Here is a 20,677-nt window from a genome sequence, read left to right as displayed (position 1 = left end):
ATTCACTTTTTAAATGAGTAAATTTGGCACATATGCATGACAGTTCCTCCTCTTCTCGTACCATCATCAGCAGGCTTTAGCTAACTGGCATTCTGCCACCATGGAAAGTGAGAGTTGTTTTCACTCAATGTGCATCTTGTGTTCACCATCTGTATCCTCCTTTTTTTAGGGCCTGATCCTGCAAAATTGTTACAAGAGCAGTTTCTTCTCAAGCATCTACTTATATTGCTGGTAATGAAGCTAAAGGCATAAATAAGAACTTAGCCTATTAATAAAGTGAGGTTTTTTTAAGTTCTGGGCCCTATATTTGTAAGGTGAATACTCAATATCTGCTATAAATTTTGTAATAAGCACCATTTTTTAACAGTATTTATTATATTTGCAGCCATGTGCACACACAAAAAGAGTGCAATATCAGACGGGATAAAAGAAAAAAAGAGGCAATTGAAGGGAGGTAGGATACAAGCTGGTTAAGATTTGTTTAAGTGGCACCTGCTCTGGTGTTTCTCTGCCCTTGCCAGGGATGGATTTTCCTGATGTCTAACCTGAATCTTTCAGGCTGAGATTAGGTTTATTGCTCCTAACCTTACCCATAATATAATTTAGATTTTCTATACATGTCTCTGGTCTAGCATAATGAGCTGATCAGTGTAGGTAGACATTATAACAGGCTTGGTTTAGGGATTTCAGTTTCCATGTGCAGATTAGAAGGTGGGGAATGGCCCTAGTTTAGACCAGCAGTGTTACTGGTTTCCCCAGTGTGCCAGAGTGGGCTTGGGAGGTGGTTGTGAGACCAAGTCTGGGAACTCTCCTGGTACCTGTCTGCAGTGTTCTTACAGGTTACAAACCTATTTGTTGCCTTTGCTCAGGATTTCTGTGGCATTTATCATAGCCAGGGGATTACCCTGCAGTGTTGAACAGTTGTTGAGCGGCTGCAGGGGGCTGGGAGATTATGTCAGCCTCGTTTAGCGTGACTCTTCACAACCCCAACCCTTCCGTCATCACTTCAGGGCTGCACTGCTGGAACGTGCCCCGTGTTTTGCCTTACATCTGTTCCAGAGCTGACTGCAATTACAGCGCATCCTGGCTCCTTTCACTAATGCCGCGTCTTCAGGGTGGTATACGTTATATGAGCTGGGACCTCACCTGCCACTTGGTTTCGAGTTGGGATTTAAGAGACCGGTTACAACTTCCCAAGCGCGGAGTAGCTGAAGACCTATTTAAGGAGATGCTTCCTCAGGGCCGGGGAGCTGCTGATGGGCTGAGGGGCATCTTCTCTGCACAGCTCCCCATCACACCCTTCGTGTGGCTCCCGGGGACCTGCAGCTGCGTCCCACCCCAGCTCCCGCCCAGCATGGACCTGCTGCTCCTCTCAGCACTCTCCCAGACTCAGCTTTCAACCCAAATTTTTGGAAGGAAGAGAGGGGTTGTACAGGTAGGGCAGGGGGGAACCTGATTTGCTTGTTTGTTGGTGAAGAAAATACTGCAAGGGATTACATGTCTTTCGTTGGTGACTACTGAGGGAGAGGTGTTCAGTAGCTTTCTTGGCTGATAGGCACTATTTAGTATGTGATGGACCATTTAGGTCTTTAGATGAGCTCTTATAAAAAATACAATTTTTTTTCTACGTGTACACATATATCTTTTTTTTTTTTCTTGCTAATCATTGGAAATAACATTGTGCATTTCCTGTAATACTTAACACGTGGTATACATCACCCTGGGTCAGCTTGCAGCCTGTACAAAAGGATGGCTCTATTTTCAGTACCCTTAACTATGAGTGAAATGGCTTAGATTGCTCTTCTGCTCTCTGCAGTTCCAGGAATCTTCATTATAAATGCACCTAATCAACCTTCAGTGTCCTTAAAACATACAGTTACAGCTTATTGGCATAAAAGTAGTTGGAGAAATGAGGTGATGTGAGTTTTAACGTCTCTTTACCATTACCTCCAAATGGAGACTATTTGCACAGCGGGGTTTTATGTCACCCAGCTTTACTTACTACTTCATATAACTGGAAGTTTAGATATTGCACCTGTGTAGAGCTGTAATTCTTACGTTACTTTACTTTTCAGATGGATCCAGTAACATAGCTTAGTGCAGACTCACTGATGACATCCATGTGTATCTTCACAAGCATAAGGAGTTTTATGAGGACTAAAGATTTTAATATTGCCCTCTACAAAAATTTTCAGTTATAAGGTCTGGATAAAGTTCAAGGATAGCAGATGTCAATTTACTCAGCCTTTGTGGGTAAAGAAACATTTTGAACATTGAAAACCAATCAGTAAAAACACAGTCCAAAAACAATGTTTTTGAGAAAACTGAGCTTTAACAAAGCAAACTGGAACTCTGCTTTGGCACAGTGGGACCCTGCTGTGTAGTCAGCAACGAAAAAGAACAGTTTTAAGTGTAAATAACTTTAAGAATACAAACAATGCAAAATTTGTGGCAAATGCATGATCAGCTTTTCACTGTGTTTTACATTAAAGACATTTTTCCTTACAGTATTGACTTAAATTACAGAAACTTCACCTCCTGTGGCTTCTTGGAAAAACTGTGGCATTGCTCATTGTTTATGACAAATCAAATGGGGGAAACAAACAAGCACTGGACTTGTGTGTTTGATTAAACACTTCTTTGAAGTAGAACTTTTGTGTGGTTTCAGCTTTCCTCTTTGGCTTTCACTTGTCATTTTCTGATTGTATTGTCTAGTTTTCCTACGTCGCTAATATTATATTTAGCTTCCTGTTGTTACTGATTGATTGAATTACTTCACTCACCATTCACTTGTCTTTACTTGTATTACTTACAAAACATCAATATAGTAACAGGTGGCGCAGATACGGTTAGTTGGCGCAGATACGGTTAGTTGGCTAGGGCTATAAAATAAGACTCAGTATAAAGGCTATAATCTACTGCTGACATAATTGTCTATGATTTACTGAGGAGCACTATAAACAACTTACCTGTAAAGGAACAGGAGTAGCTGTTGCTTGGTGTCCTGTGTTTCGTACAGGATTACTGAGGTCAAGTGGGTTTCTCATTTTTTTATGTGGCAAAAAAAAGCTCAGTGATTATACTGTTGCATCCATTTCTTCTTCAAAATTTTGTCTCCTGGCTCCATTAAGGATTTCACTGGCATCACATCCCAGTGGAGCCAGCTGGTGATTTTGACTATTAGAGTGACAGCGTCCGCCATATAGAGCATCAAATAGAATTTTTCTTTTATTAGCTTGATATTAAAAAATGGATTATGCATGTATGAAATGTGGCATTGCATTTTACTGTTCATTTGTCTTTGTTCAGGTTACTAACTGCAGCTATGTTTGAAATGAACGTTAAAAGTAGAATAGGAAGAACTTTAGTCTGTGCCTGTTCAGTTTTCTCTGAATGGAAGGTTAGCCTCTTCCACAGTCCCAAACAGCTTTGTGGCTGCTCTCAGCAGAGGAACAATATTGCACAGTTTCCTGTACAGTAGCCTTTAACTCCGCCAGCTTGTTGAGGATATACATATGGGAGTGGTTGTGAAGTTGCACTATGTGCTTTTCTCTTGATGGCTCAAAGATAGCAAAGATCTTTGTGCTCTGGTCTTTTTGTGGGTGTAGTTCTGCAGTCACCCAGGAGAAAATCTGTTTGTTTGGTGGGACAGTAGTTATGGGTTGGTCTTCTCTCCCTATCTTATCCATTTACAGTGTCAGAAAGGGCGCTGCAGAGTCCACTTATCCTTTGGGACTGGATTGCCTTAGTGGGCCAGAAGGAGACTGTACCACCTATCTGCCGAGGCTGGCAGGCCTGAAGAGATCAGGGCTCTGGGTTTGCTGCTTACAACACAGAACCATTGAGTTTCACAGTAAATTTCTTTGTGTCATGATGTCGCCCTGAAGATGTGCAGTATGTTGTCAGGAAAATAAGTATGATTTAGGCCAATCGTAATTTTCAGTAAAGCCAGTTGGATCCTCCTTTATTTTTTTAAAAAAACCCTTTACCTGTCATGATGCCACATGGCTTTGCTGTAACAGTTTTCAGCAGAACAGGAAAATGAAAAATTCCTGGCAGGAACTCGGTAATCTGTTTGACCTTCTGTGTGTTTGCATACACGTTAAAAAAAAACAACTTGTAGAATGGAGGCTAGAACAGTGAATTTTCTCTAAAACTGGTATCCTCAGTACTTCAAAACCCCAAAGGCTTCTGCACAGAAATGGATTAAACAAAAAGAGCTCCTTTCCACTGCCTTCCTTCGTCATCATATACCTTTGCTTTCAATAGGGCTTCTGTGAATAAAGTGTTTGAAGATGAGAACCAAGAGCACTTGATGTAAACATCCCTTTATATGGCTGGGACAGAGTGAAAAAGCTGCAGGGCAGCTGAAAGCCACATCCCGCAGTCTGCAGGCACGTGGTGGCAAACACTGTGGTTGTTTTAAGCTGTCTTGGCAGTCTTCTGACTGATGTCAGGGGATCTAATGGGCCAAATACTGCAAGTATTGTGCTAAAGAGTAAAATGTATCTCAAATTAAGAGACTGAAGAAGCTGATGTTTTCCATATTTGTTGCAGTTTCTTGTGTGGAAGTTTGGCATGATGTCTGACACAGAGTTGTAGTTTTACTTCCAGTTTCGTGTCCAAGAAGAGCCTTGATTTCTTTGATTTGTGGTGGCAGATCATGACAGTAGCCAGGCAGGGTAAGAGTGTCCCTGTAGAAGGATATTTCAATAGTTGGTGCAAGTATACATCAAGCCAGAAAGATGGAACGATGGGAGCATCTCACATTGTGTGTTGAAGACTGCAGAATATCCATAGTGAAAAGGGTGGGTCAGTCAAAGGCTGGCCTGGAAATATTCAGTATAATGCAGCACACATCTTCTGAAAAGTGCAGGTGCTTCATTGAATGATAAAGGTGTCATTGAGGGACGTGGGAAAGGAGAATTAATCTGTACTGGAACGCATCGTGTAGCCTTCCTTTACAGTCAGCAGAGAGAAAGGGACGTGTTTACTAAGTCCTGTTTTAGTGGCCTGCTTATGTCCGATACAAATCAAAGCCTAAAAGCACCTATTTCTCTGTCAGCTGTACAGAAGTTTAGACAGCTGCCTCAGAGACATATGTTTGGATGAATCCTACTCTGGAAATCCTTCCAGACTTCAGTAGACTGTGGATCAGCTTTGGCTGAACGGTATTTAAGCATTCATTTAATACTCTTTTCCACACATTTATATATATATAGTTGTTCTATAAATAATAATTAAAATTTTAAAAAATTGTCTGGTGCTATTTAGGAATTTGGCATTATGTTAGATGCAAAGCTTTTGATTTTTACAGCTGTAAAGCTGTAATGATAAGCTCATCAAAGATCCCAATCAGCTGCGAACCATCAATCTTACAACACAGGAACTTTTGTTACACAAAAACACATTATATGTCGGAAATCTCTGTAAAAGGCCAAGACCGGTGCAGCAGTTTGAGTTCTTTGAAATGAGGGAGTCTTCCAAACAATGTTGCAAAGGTGTTTCTTTATATCCAGATGGATTTTCTGCAATTTGTTTATTCTCATTCCTAAAATACACAGCTTTTCAGTGCAGTGTATATACATAATATGTGCTTCTGTTTAGTACTGTATGACATTGTAATTGTAAACAATTTTTGCCTTCACAGAAAAGAGGGTGTGTGATAATCAGTTAGCAGCTCGTTCCTTGGAGATTCATGGTGTGAATCTTTGAGGGACAGGAACTAAACTAGAGGTTTCTTTGTAGTTCACAAAACTGCAAAATGTAATGGGCTTTTTCCTGGGCTAGGTTTCCAGTAGACTGCTGAAAATCTGTTTAGATAGGTACTTGTGTGTGGAAATGGTCCTAAGGCACTGAAATAATGTACTTCTGTGAATAATGACCTGGGTCTCAGCCATCGGCATAATGAAAGTATGCGGCTGAAGAGATAAATATGCAGTTCTTGTATCCCTTGTCAAATATTTGTCCATGAAACAAGCCCAGCATAAGACGAGGTATCGTCAGGTACTTTGTGTAACTTTTTTCATTTTATCTGCGTGCTTTTTGTATAAATATTTAAGCCGGAGTCTACATAAATAAGCAGAGCCTCGATCCATAGCATTCCTTTGTTGTTTTGGCAACCCAGCTGAGTTACTGGGTAAGGCTGGACCCCCAGGGCCCTTAGCCAGCTGTGCAGCAAAGCCCAATCCCCATCGTGCTCCCACCCTTTGTTTTGGGAGCAGTTTTGAGCATACCAGGGCTGCTTACCAGCTTTCCCATCGGATCTCTCCAGTACAAACATGCATGCCTGCTCTCTCTCCTCAGCCCAGGTAGATGGCTAGGTATTTAAATGGGATTAAGCTGCTGTATAAAAGGGACAAAAGTTGCATTTCAAGTTGTTTAATATTACGGGTATGATAGTTTGCAAAGTCAAAATAATTTTCTCCCAGTCTTCTCTCAGTTTACTTCTCTGTTGGTGTAGGCACGAACCACAGTTGCCCTTGTCCTGTAAGTCTAGTCCTTTTTGGTACCCCTTTCTTCTGCCCTCCACATCTTATTCCTCTGCCCATGTTGTTGCTAAATCTTGTCGTATTTTCTCTGTGAAATTTCCATTTTGCCATCTTCTCACTGCCTGATTCAGCTCCATCACACTCTGTCCTTCAGTGCCTTTACTGACACTCCAAGCTGTGAATAGTAGCATTAAAACTAATTTGTATTTGCCTTGATTCCATAATGACCTCACATTAGTCTGTTTCTCTATTAATACTCTTGCCTGTAAAATGCTACTGAGATAACGAACCTCATTACAACATGTTTTTTCCTAACATAATAACAACAGTGTTCCAGTTTGTGAGGTACAAACCGGTTGAACCCTTAGCTGATGCTTAATTTAATTAATGGGAGGACGTAAAATGTGCTAGCAGGCTAGTACTCCTCTCAGAGAGAAGATGATAATTACTGAACCCTGCAAGTGCTTTGTAAACAGCAGACTGGTATTTTTCCTAAACTGACTAATCTAACGCTTCAGTAATGTGATTATCTCTTATTACAACCGTTTGTCCACTCTGCCTCACTTTTTGAGATGAAACCCGGTATTTTTCCTTTAATATGCATATTAAAGATGATTCAACTCTTTGAAATCACTATGTAAATGCACCAGGGCTTTGTTGCAGTATTTTCTACTTATTGTGCTGTGGTGCCATTTGCACTGCAATGGTGAGCAGTGTTTTATTTGGATCAGTGGAGAAACGGTGAAGAAATGTTTGCAAATATGTTTTCCTTAAGCAGTTTATCTTCCTAGTGCAGCTGGAGTTTTTATTTCACACTCAAATGTACTAGTAAAACACCAGGCACTTTTTTTTTTCTTGTCTGTGAGGCAGCTGAGTACAGCAATAAGGGAACTGGAGCCCTTTAGTAAGTGTATTTCTTGGATAATATCCTGAACAGATACACCTTTGTATCTGCCTTCCTTCTTATCTAAGCCTAATATCATAGCATCTGAGCATTTCATAGTCTTTCCAGGGCCCTTATGCTCCAGAAACCCCATGAAAAAGGAAGATGGTCTCACTTGCATTTTACAGAGGGAGAGCTGGGACACAGAGGTGTGTGTGGGCTGTCTGTACCCTGTGACAGAAGCGTGTGAATGATGGGTTACCATCGCATTAGGACTGACATCAGGACTTCCCCCTGAGGGCTGGCGTACTGCAGCAGCTGCCAGGCAGCTCTGCTGAGCGGGCTGCAGCAGTGAGAGGTGGTGGCATCCCTGGGACGGCCTGGTGGGAGCCACCCAAGTCCCTCGCAGAGAGTTTGTGAGCAGTTCAGACTGGAGCGCAGAGGGCACGTTACTGACCTGGGATGGTGAAAAATAAAAGCCTTCTCTATGAAGTGAATATTTTTTTAAAAAATGTGGTGATCTATACTGGCCCCTACTATTGCGTGTAGTCTTCATATCTATGCTTAGTGGTGACATAGCATCATCCTAAGGAAACAAGAATACTTACCCTTTTAGGAGCAACAACAATTTATTCTAGGCACTGGATCCAGGCTTACTTGCAGTTAGTTCCTTAATGAATGAGCAACAAGTAGTCTTCTTTTGCCTGCTTGCTAGCAGAAACAAGCAGTAATGGACCTTATAACCCTTCTGAGATGTAAAGGCCAAAGGCACACCTGTAAACCATGCCAAGTAGGATGTTGATGAAAATGTTACTGCTCTTATTTATTGTAGCTTAGAGCAATATAGCTGAGTTCTTTGTCCTTTAATGGTGTGACTCATTTTGAGACTGTTTCTGTTAAAGTTCACAAATGTATTTGAGTATTTGTAGAGTGCTGCTGTATGAGTAAGGCTGGCTAAATGTTTGTATTTTTTTGTGACCAGATGGTTCTGCTTTTGTTCTGCCTTTTTTTAACCCCTTGCTTCAATAGGGGTTTTTTGAGGTCTTTCTGCTTACCACTCCACATAAACCTTTACAGTTTGCACCATAATTAGTGCAAAAATTAGAGGTACATTGGCTAATGATTTGAGTCCAGAGTTGGAAGTTAGATCAAGAATTGGTGTTTCCCTCTACTTCATTTATATCTGCACTTTGAATAGGAAGATGGTTTTCCTCATCTGTCTTCACAGTCATTGTGTTTTATATATTTGTCCTAGTCAGTAACTGAGTCTATAAAGATGCTACAGTCATCAGGTAAAGAGCACCAATCTTCAAGATCAAGATGTCTCAATCTGAGCTAAAGGAGAATCCAGTGTAGGCCACCTGAATTATGTATTATTGGATACATTTCAGATGGTTTGTCTATCCATTACTGCAATATGAGATAATTTCAAAATTTTTTTTCTGTGTTAATTCTCACGGTACTCCCACAAGACAATAAAAGCAACTATCCCCATTTTTCAGGTTGGGTAGGGAGTAGGAATAATACTTAATTTATCAGAGCTGCAAAGTTCTGATACCTGGATTAATCTCAACACCTTAGAGTATTTTTTTAAGTGCCTGGATGTTTCAGGTATCTAAGTTCTTTTGAAAAATATTTAATTTCAATAGAAGTTCTGTTAAAATTTTCAGGGCATGTATTTGCAAATATCTCTCGTGATGCTGTTAAAAATCTGGTCACAATATAACTCTATTCATCAATTCATCTCATGCAACTGCAGAAGCCCTTATCCCAGCAAGTTATCTTAGGCTTTCTTCATAGTCAGAGAGAAATGTGACTTCATCTGATCTCTTTTTGTTATCAAGTGCCTGCTTCCCTCTATTGACTGCAAAGTAAGGCTAGACAACTAGTTCAAAACGTTGTCTCTTGTACTATAAATTTATTTAGCTGAGTCCAACCCTAAGTGATTCATCAAGGATACATAGGAAATCTGGTAGCACAGAAGATTGAACCCAGATCTCCCAAATACTTAAAACTTCAATCTCACAGACTTCACCAGTTTATCCAGGAGGTTGTACCCACTTCTTTTGCTTTCTGTGATTCCTCTCTTCACATTTAGTTTGTTTGATTTCAGCTGAACCTCAACTGTAGAGAGATGCATGAGGGAGAAGAAAGAAAAAAATGTAGGACAAAAAGATAGAGATGAAGAGGGGTGCTAAAGAAAGCGTAATAGGTTTTCCTTTTGGAAAAAGGGCTGCTGGATTTAACAGAGACTAATAGTGTTGCACTGCACAGAAATTGCTCTAAGGTTTTTCTTTTCTGGTAAGGTTTGACCTGCTTGGTGGAATTCTGTATGCAAGATAACACTTTCTGTTTGCATTTGTGAAAGGTCTGGGAAAGAAATCCCAATCTCCCTAAAAATTGTGTATTATTTAACTCTACATGACCTTTTAAGAAGGCAGGTGACCTTATGCTTGAAGGCCAAATGCAGACCTGGCACAACTGCCAATGAATTCACTGTGAGTTCCACCTACTTCTCTAAGGGCTCAGAAGTCCAATCTGTTGTTGCTAAAGCAAATGTTAATTTGACAGCAGAGGACAAAAAAAACCAGACCTATTTATGGTATTATTGCTCAGTTTACATCTATCCAGACCACAACAGAAGCCAGATCTGGGATTACAAACCATTTAAAATGGAAGATTTATTTTTCAAATTTTACTCCAGCTGCTGGAGACTGGCTTGGGACTGGCTAATGAAAATGCTTCTGTACTTTTTTTTTTTTTTAATATGGATACTTGTCCTCAAAGAACTGAACACAGACCAGCAATTCATTTACTGCACTAGGCAGCACTTGAATAGCATATTATGTCTTCACAAAAATTAGTCTCCTATGAGTTGAACCAGATTAGAACCTGTGAAACAGAGGTGGAAACCTGGCCTCATCTTTATCAGACATATCCTGTCCTAACTATTCCCATATCAGAAATTTAAACATACTTTCCTAATGGACCATATTATTTTGGAATGTTGTGTTACTTGTGATACTTGAAAGTTAAATAGTTGTGATTTGGGTTTATATTAGGTGGTAACCTGCCAAATGGCAAGACTGGTAACAAAATAAGTCTTCATTTTAAGCATATGCTATAGATGACTAACAAATCTCTCAAACAACAGGAAGGTCTCTTTAGAGGTGCAATTATTTCTTATTTCCTCTTGCCACATTTTCATTTATTTCTTCATTGACCTCAATCCCTGAAGCATGAAAGCCCAACGTATCTGAAGACTGGAGAACTTGCACATCAAAATTGCACATATTTTTATTGGAAAATAAAGCTTACCCTTCCTTATGGCCATACCTGCATGACAGTCTTGATCCTGTGCTAGTGGGGAGATGGCCAGGCAGGGAATAAAAATAAGAATCCTGTCCCACTGATTTTGCAAAACAGTTAGCACTATAACTTTTTCCCCTGTGATATGGTTGCATATAATTGTCCATCACTAACAGTAGCTGATTCTGGAATGATTCAGAATAATCATCATTCTGAATGATGACGTTCAGAAACATCTGAAACTCTCCAGATGTTTCAGACCATTTCAGGAAGTCTTGGTGAGGAGAAGTTTTGCATGTGGTTCAAATATATTGGGCATAATTAAGGCGGTCTCTGGATTTGAGGATGACCTTAGCTCTGCTCCTTCAGAAACCTATTGGGGAGCAGCCAGTCAAGACTCCAAAAGGGGTTACACTTTTCAGTTTTCTAGGAAGTATTCTTTCCATAATGTTTGCTGAAAGCTGTGGGTCAGGCAGGGTAAGAAGCTGTACACCTGGAAAAAGCTACTCTCCAGGTGGGCCTACCCTTTTACGTGTACTTTTTGTACCCTATTCCTGTGTCTATACCCCTCCACTTCCCGATCTTATTCAGACGTGTGACAGTGAGTTGGGAAGTATTGTTGCAGTTGGAAGAGTTTCTTGTGGTTGGTCTCCGGCAGCCACTGAGTATTAGTGCATCTCTTTCTCCAAGATCTGCATGAGGAAACCTTGGAAGTAAGCTGAGATCAGTGCTACAGGGAGCAGCTGCTTCTGGGAAGCACCAGAGCAGATGTGTCTGTGGTATTCACAGTCACAGAGGCTCTGTTCTCCAGTGTCCCAAAGGAAAGGAGATCAGAATGGCCTTTCCATTCAAATACTGGGTTACTCGTGTGTCCAAAACTTCTGCCAACTTGGGGGAAAGCCTTTAAGCAAATAACACAATGTAGAATCAGGCCCTGAATAGGTCTTTCTTGTATTAGCACAGTGAAGCACTCTCCATTCCTCTTTCAACATGTATTCCAGTTCATTGCCCTCTCTCCCCTAGTCCGTGCTGCTCAACCACGTGCTATCTCCAAGCTGCCAAGAACATCCATCTCACTTTTGTCACAGGATGATGCTTTTTGTGAAAACATAAATATTTAGAGAAGTTTACAAAAGATTAAGCTTCATCAAGTCAAGCATTCCTGCTAATGCAGTGTCGGGACAAGTCAGCAGGGAGCAAGAGCCTGGGCTGCTGTGCACAGCTGTTTCAAGACCAAACTGTGGAACAGTCATTTGTGACTCCACCAACTTCACTGATCAAAACCATTTTGCAAGTTGGCTTGTGTTTTTTTCCAGAGTGAAATCCTCTCCATCAAAACAGCTTCTTCAGTGTGTGGGCTTCATCTCTATTGTGAATCTCTTGCCTCAGTTTTATTGTTGTTATGAAAATTCCTAATGCAGATATGCTGCACTTGCTGGACCAGTGGAAAAAATCCATGTTCGAGAAGTTCTTAAGATGCAACTCAGAGCAAAAATAGTTGGGAGATTTGCCCACAATGCTTATACTCTGATAGTTTGGGTTTCACTCTGATCATCAGTACCTGAGTAGAATTATGCCACATTTAAATACAGGGAGACTTCAAGAGACATAAATGACAGGAGAAAATCCCACGTAAGAAAGAGAATTGTAAAACTGTTGGGTTTTTTTTATTGTTTGTAGTAAGGTAAAGCAAGCAAACAGAACTCATTCCAGAATTCATGCAACAAAACAAGTAATAAGAATACAGAAATAAATGCAAGGGAAATGGATGCATGTGTGCAAGCACATCAGCTTGTATTTCCTTTAAGGGGCTGTGTCCATCTTCAGTCTCAAGTTGTGACAATATGGCTGTTTGCTCCAGTGGGAAGTCTGTTTGTCATACCAGCTAAAATAGTATCTACCTCTTTGACAGCTCACAAGTAATGCCACTGTAGTGACAATCTGTGAAAAAAGAGCTGTCTGGCATGCTTTTCTTCAGTGCTGCTTTGCTGCCCCTTTCTAGTGAGGAGACCACAGGAAATCCTACCTTCCTAGAAAAATATCCTGCTTCCTCCTAAGGACCCATGGGGCAGGCGGCTTGACATGACTGTGGGCATTTCTGAACTGGGCAAATTGAGACAGAACAAACTTTCGTAGGAATTTGCGACACTGCGAACCAGAGTGGACAAATACCAGCTGGCTTGGCCAAGTGTCAGTGGTATTTTGGACAGGAGTGTTGGACTAGATGACCCCCAGAAACCCCTTCTAACCAACATGTTTACATTTCCACGAAGTCACATAATCTAACAGGTTTTTTCCATCTTTAAAATCTGTGCTTCTCTGATAAACACTGTTAGGCCTTGTGTTTGGTCCCATTCTTTTTAAATAATCTTTTTCTGAGATTTTAATTAAAGATGCATGTAATTAAAGTGTTGGTTTTATTGCAAGTTATGAATTAATTATGCTATTCTCTGGGAATGCTAGAATATTTTAAGCATTCTTCCAGCAAGCTGAATTATCATCACTTTAATATTTCCAATATATTCCTGTAACTGAACCCATTTCATGAATCTAAAGAGGTTATATTAAATTTAATAATACAGTGAGAAATATGCTTAAGGTTGTAGGCCTGTGACTTTGATGACTAATATGAATGGATAAATTGAAACTCAGTCATCATTTAAACTTGCAAACGTAGCTGAAATGATTCCATGGTTCAGGCTGAAATGCAATTTAACTGCATTAAATAGAGTTTTGCTGTTCCCTTAAGGTGGTAGATCTCATCTACAGCTTTTGAGATCGAGGTGTCAGCTCAAAGGAGAAGTAAATCTGAGGAAGCATCCATTTCCCTGCTGTATGTGAAACTGGGGTTAGTTTCTTTTTTGCAGAGCTTTGTCTCCCAAATACATGGCAAAATTTGGATCCACCTCCTGCTTCACCTGGTTCCAATGGGTGGTCCTTGCTGTGCTTTGTGCAAAACAGAGATTGGAAAAATCATGAAACGATGACCGAGTGCCCTCAAGCTGCACTGACTCGAGAAAACGTCATGCAGTTTTTTCAACATATGATAATTGTCAGGGGGGCATCCACACACTGCAGAAGACAATCCTCCCAAACTCTGCCTGTGCTCAGCGGAGAGCAAACTGCCAAGAATGCAAGGTCAGGCATAGAGAGTAAAGGGTGATTCAGGAACCTGACTCCATGGGGAATCATTTTTTGCCTTAGTGAGTAACCGCTGAACAAGATGTGTAGTGAGCCCTGCAGTCCAGATACTTTACCTAAGCTGTGGTGTGGCAGGGCGGGCTAAGCTTGAAATAGTGTTCTTGCCCATGTACAAGTCTCTCAGCTGCAGGCAGTTTACATAAAGATGCACGTCCATCAGTATGCAAGCTCATCACTTCAGAACTTGGTGGAGCCTTTGATAACAGCATGCAGGTTATTCCTAGTTTCATTAGGAAACAGCTAATGCGGTGTATCAAATCTGTATCAGTTTACTATTGTTTCTCTCACCTAGAAAAAATTGGAAAAAAATGAATATTTTTAATATCAAAAAGATACTCTGTCTCCCAAAGCAATTAAACCCAGAAAAGCAAAAGCAGAGAGCCTGGCAGTTATGTACTTAGAAAACCCTTCAATCTCTCTGTGAAAACTGGTCATTGGTTTCAAGCATTTCCTTTCAGGAGAACCTTAAACTAGAGGAATAGGATCAGAAAAACAAGTTGCTGTCAGCTGATGATTATTTTCCATGATTATGTTAGCATGCACGAAGTACAGGAAGCTTTCCAAACCAAGAAGAGGATACAGTCCCTGTTCCAAAGCACATGAGTATAAAGGGGCAGGGTAGGGAAGAAGAGGGACGGAGCAACAGTATAGAAAGCAACCCGGGTAATGCTAGCCATGCATCAGATCAATTATAGCTGGTAGAAAGTGATAGCAATTTTTCTGGAGGAGAAGGGTGTCAAATTTGTTTTTGTTTAGTAAATTAATGTGGTTTGGCCAAATGTTTCTGTGAATGCATTTTTATTTTAGGATGTTATTTCTATTTTCTCACATTAATTTTTAAGAATGGGAAACAAATATTATACTTCTAGGATTTGTCAAGATATTTTCTTGGGGAAAAAGGACAATTGCAGCAAAATTCCATTTAAAAATGTTTATGAGATTCCAATTATTTCTGTTGGGTGCAAAAATATTCGAACATATTCCTAAATAAGCAATTTCCTTAGTCCTGAGAGATGAAACAAAAAGGTTTTGTACTCCAAATCCACATTTTAGTTGTAGAGAAGTTAGAACAAGTAGATTGAATAGAAAAAAAACCCTGAAATTTAGGTGTACAAAACACTATAGAAATGAAAAGGTGTGTAAATATTATCTTCTCTCACCACTGTGTCCTTGAAGAGCAGGTCCTTTCTCCTAGGCTTCTTTTCAGCCCAATGACTTTCTGGCTTACTGCAAACTCTACGTAGTCCCTGTGGGTCTCGCATGACCTAGTCACTCTCTTTTTAGACTAACATGCCATAATAACATAAACCAAACAACTAAACCAAATGCCACATGTCACAGCTTGCAAGATAAAAGTCCTAGTTCAGCTAGTATCTTTGAAGAATGTGCAATGGAAATATTTTAACAAAAGAACCTGGAAAATCCAAAGTGTTCAAAGCTGTTTCCTGCTTGTGTGTGTCATTATTCCTTCCACCACCACCCCATTTTCAGATTTAAATCATGAATTTGTTTTCTATTTAGAAAGTTACTGGTAGCAACTTTCCATTCTTCGAGGTAAATAAGGAGAGCCACTCTCAGCAATGCCTTTTCTTTATTGCCTACTCATAACAGGAGTTGCTGCTTAACACTAAGGGATTTTTTTAAGATGGATTTAAATGATGCTTTGAGGGAGAATTGAGAAAATATGTGGAGGGAAGTATGCTGAAGCATCTGTAATACAGATTTGAGTCCGTGCCACTCTGCTAGCAAGGTCTGTGATGGGCGCACCAAGCTCTGCGAGTGTCTTTCTGTGTTTCAGCTTGTATATTCTCTCTTTGTCTAGTCACATCTTGAGGCTCAATAAATAGAAGCAGCAGGCCCGGGTGTCCTGACATTACCCTTCCCAGCCAGTAACAGACACATGGAATATTTGGACAAGCATTTGTTTCTCTTTTCAAAATTTCATACATGATTGTAGCATCACAGAAGATGAGATTGTAATAACCAATATGTTTCCTTAGGATAACAGCTCTGATTTGGGGATTTTGTTTTTTGTTGTTTCCTTTGCAGGAAGACGGTATCGTGAAGGAAATAGACATCAGTCATCATGTGAAGGAAGGTTTTGAAAAAGCAGATCCTTCTCAGTTTGAGCTGCTGAAAGTATTGGGACAAGGTTCATATGGAAAGGTAATTTTTAATGCCATGTAATCACCTAGAGCAACATTGAAAATGTCATGTCCTTTCTCTGAGTTCATTTACACTGCTAACATTGTTCATATGTATAAATTATATTGTAAAGGCAGATAAGGAAACCCAAACCCCTTCTATCTTCATTTGAATAACACTTGTCTTTTAGCTGGATTCCTGTATATAAAACAGTTTAGAAAACAGTGCTTATGGCTCTGGACCTGTACTAATGAGCACAAGTGAGCATTAGTAAGCACCACTTATATAAAGCACCTCTGTTTATAAAATTAGACACCCCCCTTCCTCTTTCTGACCTACCCACCAGTGAAGTGAGTGTACTACTGCTGCATAGTTGGAAGATGTAAACAGGGACATTCAAAGGCTTAAAGAAGTTAGCTGCCCAATTCCTGCTGAGGACAGATGGGATCCCAAGCACGTTTCAAAGTCCCAGACTGCTCTTTAGGTCACACTCAGAGGCCTGTACAGTTTGCTGAGAGGATCCTGGAGTCAAATCCCAGTGCTGAGGAGGGCAATCATTGTGGCAAGAGCATGGGGGAGGAAAAATACCTACCTGTATGACCACAAGCTAATTTGTGCAGAAACAACATTTTTATCTGAAGTCCAAGGCTTTTCTTAGTCCCAAAAGCAATTCTTCTTGAGCAGGATGTGTCAGTTGGAAATGAGAATAGGAAGGAAATATGGAGAGAAATAGGGAGGACTTAATTCAGTCTTAAACTCTTTCCATGGTTTAAATAAATGAGACTTTGAAATCTGTGGAACAGTGAGCCTAATTATAACCAAACAGGTGACGTCAAGGACAAGAGGAAATGGGCACAAACTTGAATATAAGAAGTTCCACCTAAACATGAGGAGGAACTCTTTACTTCGAGGGTGGCAGAACACTGGAATAGGCTGCCCAGGGGGGTGGTGGAGTCTCCTTCTCTGGAGACATTCAAAACCAGCCTGGACAAGTTCCTGTGCAACCTGCTCTAGGTGGACCTGCTTTGGCAGGGAGGTTGGACTAGATGATCTCTGGAGGTCCCTTCCAACCCCACGTGATTCTGTGATTCTGTGACATCAAGCTGGGTGGTACAGTTGACATGCCTGAAGGACAGGATGCCATCCAGAGTGGTCAAGGCAACCCCAGGTATCAATACAGGCTGGGGGATGAAAGGATTGAGAGTAGCCCTGCTGAGAAGGACTTGGGGGTACTGGTAGATGAAAAGCTGGATGTGAGCCAACAACATGCACTCGCAGCCCAGAAAGACAACTTTAGTCTGGGCTGCATCAAAAGAAGTGTGGCCAGCAGGTCAAGGGGGTGATTCTGCCTCTCTTCTCCGCTCTGGTGAGTCACCACCTGGAGTACTGTGTCCAGCTCTGGAGCTTTCAGCACAGGAAAGACATGGACCTCCTGTTGATAAACAAGTCTGTTAGAAGTTTCCTGAGATCAGAGAAATCAGGAAAGTTAGCATTCACTACCAAGTTTTGATCTTTAAAATTTCTTGACAGTACAATAATAATATTTGAGTTTTAAATATTAAACAAATAGGAAAAATCAAACAACTCCAAATTAGATTTACTGTATGATTCAATACAAGAAGGAGAAGAACAAGAGAAGAAAATCTGTTTTGCAAAAGTAACAGAAGTAAAATGGTGAGTTTTCAGATTCATGCAGTAAAGAGTTTAGAAATGGTTCACTGGCTGTCTTAGATTGTACTGTTGTATTTCATCATTAACTGAGTTGGCCTTCTAGCTTTAAGCGTTTTAGAGGCAAAATTCCTAGTCTCTTTCACCACTTCCCAAAAGGAGATCTGATTTCTGGGACGTGCTCCACCCAGTTCAATGGGGGATCAGAGTTTGAGTGTGGACATCATACCTGTTTGGACCTGTATGTCATCACAAATCACTTTCCATATCTGATGTGAAAGAGGTCAGTAAACTCCCCAGAGGAGTAAAGACACAGGAGAGGGAAGTCTACTCTGTGTTTCTTATGCAGTCTCAGACATAAATTTTCATCACCTTGGTATTTGAGCTAATTGTTCAAATCTATAAGTCTCTGGGAATGCAAACCCATTGGTTTTCAATTTGTTCACCTGAGGACTAAATAATTTCTTACAGGATTAGAGAAGATGCCTTTGGTGTCAGAGGAAGTATACTCAACACTCTCGAAAGTCACAACACTTGCTTAGCTTTCTAGGTTGGGATTAGGGTGATACAGCCATTTCTCCAGATAAGGGAGTTTTTCTAGTTCAGGTATTGATAACCTGAGGTGTTTGCATGCATGTCAAACTAGAAGATTGAAAGCCATATTCAGCCAATGCCTGTGCTATTCTGGCAAACTAGTATAGCGTAGCTACTATAACCAGTCAAGCAAGCACTCCAGGAGCACTTGGTGGTTTCAAGAACGATGTGACTTCAACTTTAAGAATAATCAGGAGGATGGCATCATTTTGTGATTTCCATTTGTTCTGTTTCCTTTTTGGTTTGATGATTATTTTGATGTCCTCTGAAACAGCACACAGTGTTCTTGACTCATTTGTTTCAGAGGGAATGCAGACGAGCACACTATCCCGTGCTACAGGGAACAGCTGACTAGTGACTAGTATTAAAAATTGATAATTTTGCTTATTACAGCAATATGGGTATTACAACTTTGTAAGATTACATGGCAGATAAGATATTTCTAGAACCTTCAGCCTGATATTTCTGCAGACGCAGCATGCTGTGCTGTTCTATGTGCAGTACAGCTTAAAATCATTATCTTAAGGGTTTGTGGTTTTGTTTTCTGGATAAAGATTCCATAACCATTTTTACAGAATAATAATACAGCTGAAAATCTAGTGTTTGGGCAAGCTTACTTTTGACTTTCTCCTCCCTCTCAATGTAATGCGCAAATTAAATCTTTTACTTGGGCTGGATAGGAAAAATATCCCATCATTTCTCTGTCTAGCTGAACTTCTAAATGAATTGACTTCCTGTTAATGCTGGAGCAGCTAAGCTTAATTTATCCTGAATGTTAATGAAAAACACTTCAGAAAGTCTTATGTGTTCCCATTACATCCAAATTTCATCATTTGTTCCTACAGTTGTGAGTACCAGAGGTATTTGTATGTTCATCAAACTAGGAAACGGGAGATGGGAACAAGCAGCATGTGCCCAAGCTCGCCTAGTTAGGGCAGATTGGGCGAGGAACTTTGTATATCTCATATGCACAGGAAACATCTTGAGAAGGAAAGTCTAACCAAAAACGTATCAGATCATATTGTAGAAGTGCTGTCGCTGTGATGCTGTACAGATCTAAGAGCCCTGGTTTAGGTGTTTGGAGAGAATTTAGCCTTTTTTTCTTTCTTCTTCTTTTTTTGTTTCTCTAGCTGGTTGTTAAAAGTTGTTCTCTCTCCCCACAAACCTTTGCTCAAAGGGAGCTTCATAAAATCATAATCTGTTTACAGATACTATTTTTTTGCAGGAGGAAGAGCTTTTCAACTTGCAAATAATGTGCTAGAAACACATTTCCTCTGTTCTTTTTTTGGCTTTTTATATTTTGGGTGGAGGCAGTTAAGAAAGCTGCATGGTTCCTGAACAGGCAAAGAATAAAATAATTGTCACAGATTTTTGTAATCCAACTAGAGTGTTATTAGTTACATAATTTTAGCTAGCCTTTGAGAATTCATATTGTTATAAATACATAGCAGGTATGTATACTTCCCTCTGTATTTGGCTTTAGTTCCTGCTTCTGTCCAGTGACAAAAGTGCTGAAATAAAAGAGAGACGCTGTTGTCTCGTATTTCTCACCTCAGCAAAGAGAGTCAGTCCTAGGAATCAGCTAAAATATCTTTATTTCGTTTTCAATTATTAAAACACTGAAAGTCTTATAAAGGCCCAACTGAATTACTGATTCCTTTGTTCACTACCCCTCCAGTGCTCAGATACACTCGGGGATGGATAAGACATAGCTGCATGGAGGAAAACAAAAAAAAAAAAAATAGCAGGGAAAACTGTTATAGTTAACAGTTAACCTGTTTGTTCATCAAAATAGTCCTACTTTTTGTTAAGTATGCACAACCAGATTTTCAGCTGTATGAACTTTTTGCTTCAGTTACGTCTTAGGCTAGTCACCATTCATGTCTTACAGCGTAAATTAAACCAATTTTTTTTTCTCCTTAATTTAATTGGTGACAATAATTTTAAGACACTGCCTTCTGAAGCACAAATGAGACATAACTTTTTTTCATGTGAAGATGCTCAGAATATGAAGAGATGTGCACAAGACTGATTATGACTATTCACCTATCTTTAATTGAATGTGTAAAGGTAATTAATAATGTTGAATGTTTTCTTTGGGAGGGAGTATAGGCTTAAAAGTGAAGCTTTCCAGAGGTAGTCCAACCAATTGCAAGTGAAATAGATACAAAATACTATCAGCTAATAGTTTTCATTAGAATTCCTTTATCACATGTAGCAAGGCTTTTAGCTGGAAGTTCAGTACTGATCTACACAAGACATCTGCTTTTTACAGGTATTTCTAGTGCGGAAGATCAAAGGATCTGATGCGGGTCAGCTTTATGCCATGAAGGTACTTAAGAAGGCAACTCTGAAAGGTAAGGACTGGGACAGTGGCTGCAGTGCC

The 20,677-nt window shown here is 40.1% G+C and overlaps 1 protein-coding gene across 4 annotated transcripts in view; it reads left to right on the top strand.

Moving 5' to 3' along the window:
* The window catches only part of RPS6KA2 (ribosomal protein S6 kinase A2), a 298,477-nt gene that overhangs the window by 182,565 nt on the left and 95,235 nt on the right, over positions 1-20,677 (top strand). For all 4 annotated transcript variants that reach the window (XM_074168578.1, XM_074168577.1, XM_074168576.1 and 1 more), the window contains 2 exons: positions 15,934-16,050; positions 20,567-20,648. In XM_074168578.1, the coding sequence (XP_074024679.1) occupies positions 15,934-16,050; positions 20,567-20,648 (199 nt within the window). The remainder of the gene's footprint in view (positions 1-15,933; positions 16,051-20,566; positions 20,649-20,677) is intronic.

The sequence above is a fragment of the Numenius arquata genome, chromosome 2 (assembly GCF_964106895.1).
Source record: "Numenius arquata chromosome 2, bNumArq3.hap1.1, whole genome shotgun sequence".
NCBI classification, from domain to species: Eukaryota; Metazoa; Chordata; class Aves; order Charadriiformes; family Scolopacidae; genus Numenius; species Numenius arquata.
Note: the sequence above shows the minus strand (reverse complement) of the source record. Positions and strands in the feature narration are given on the sequence as shown.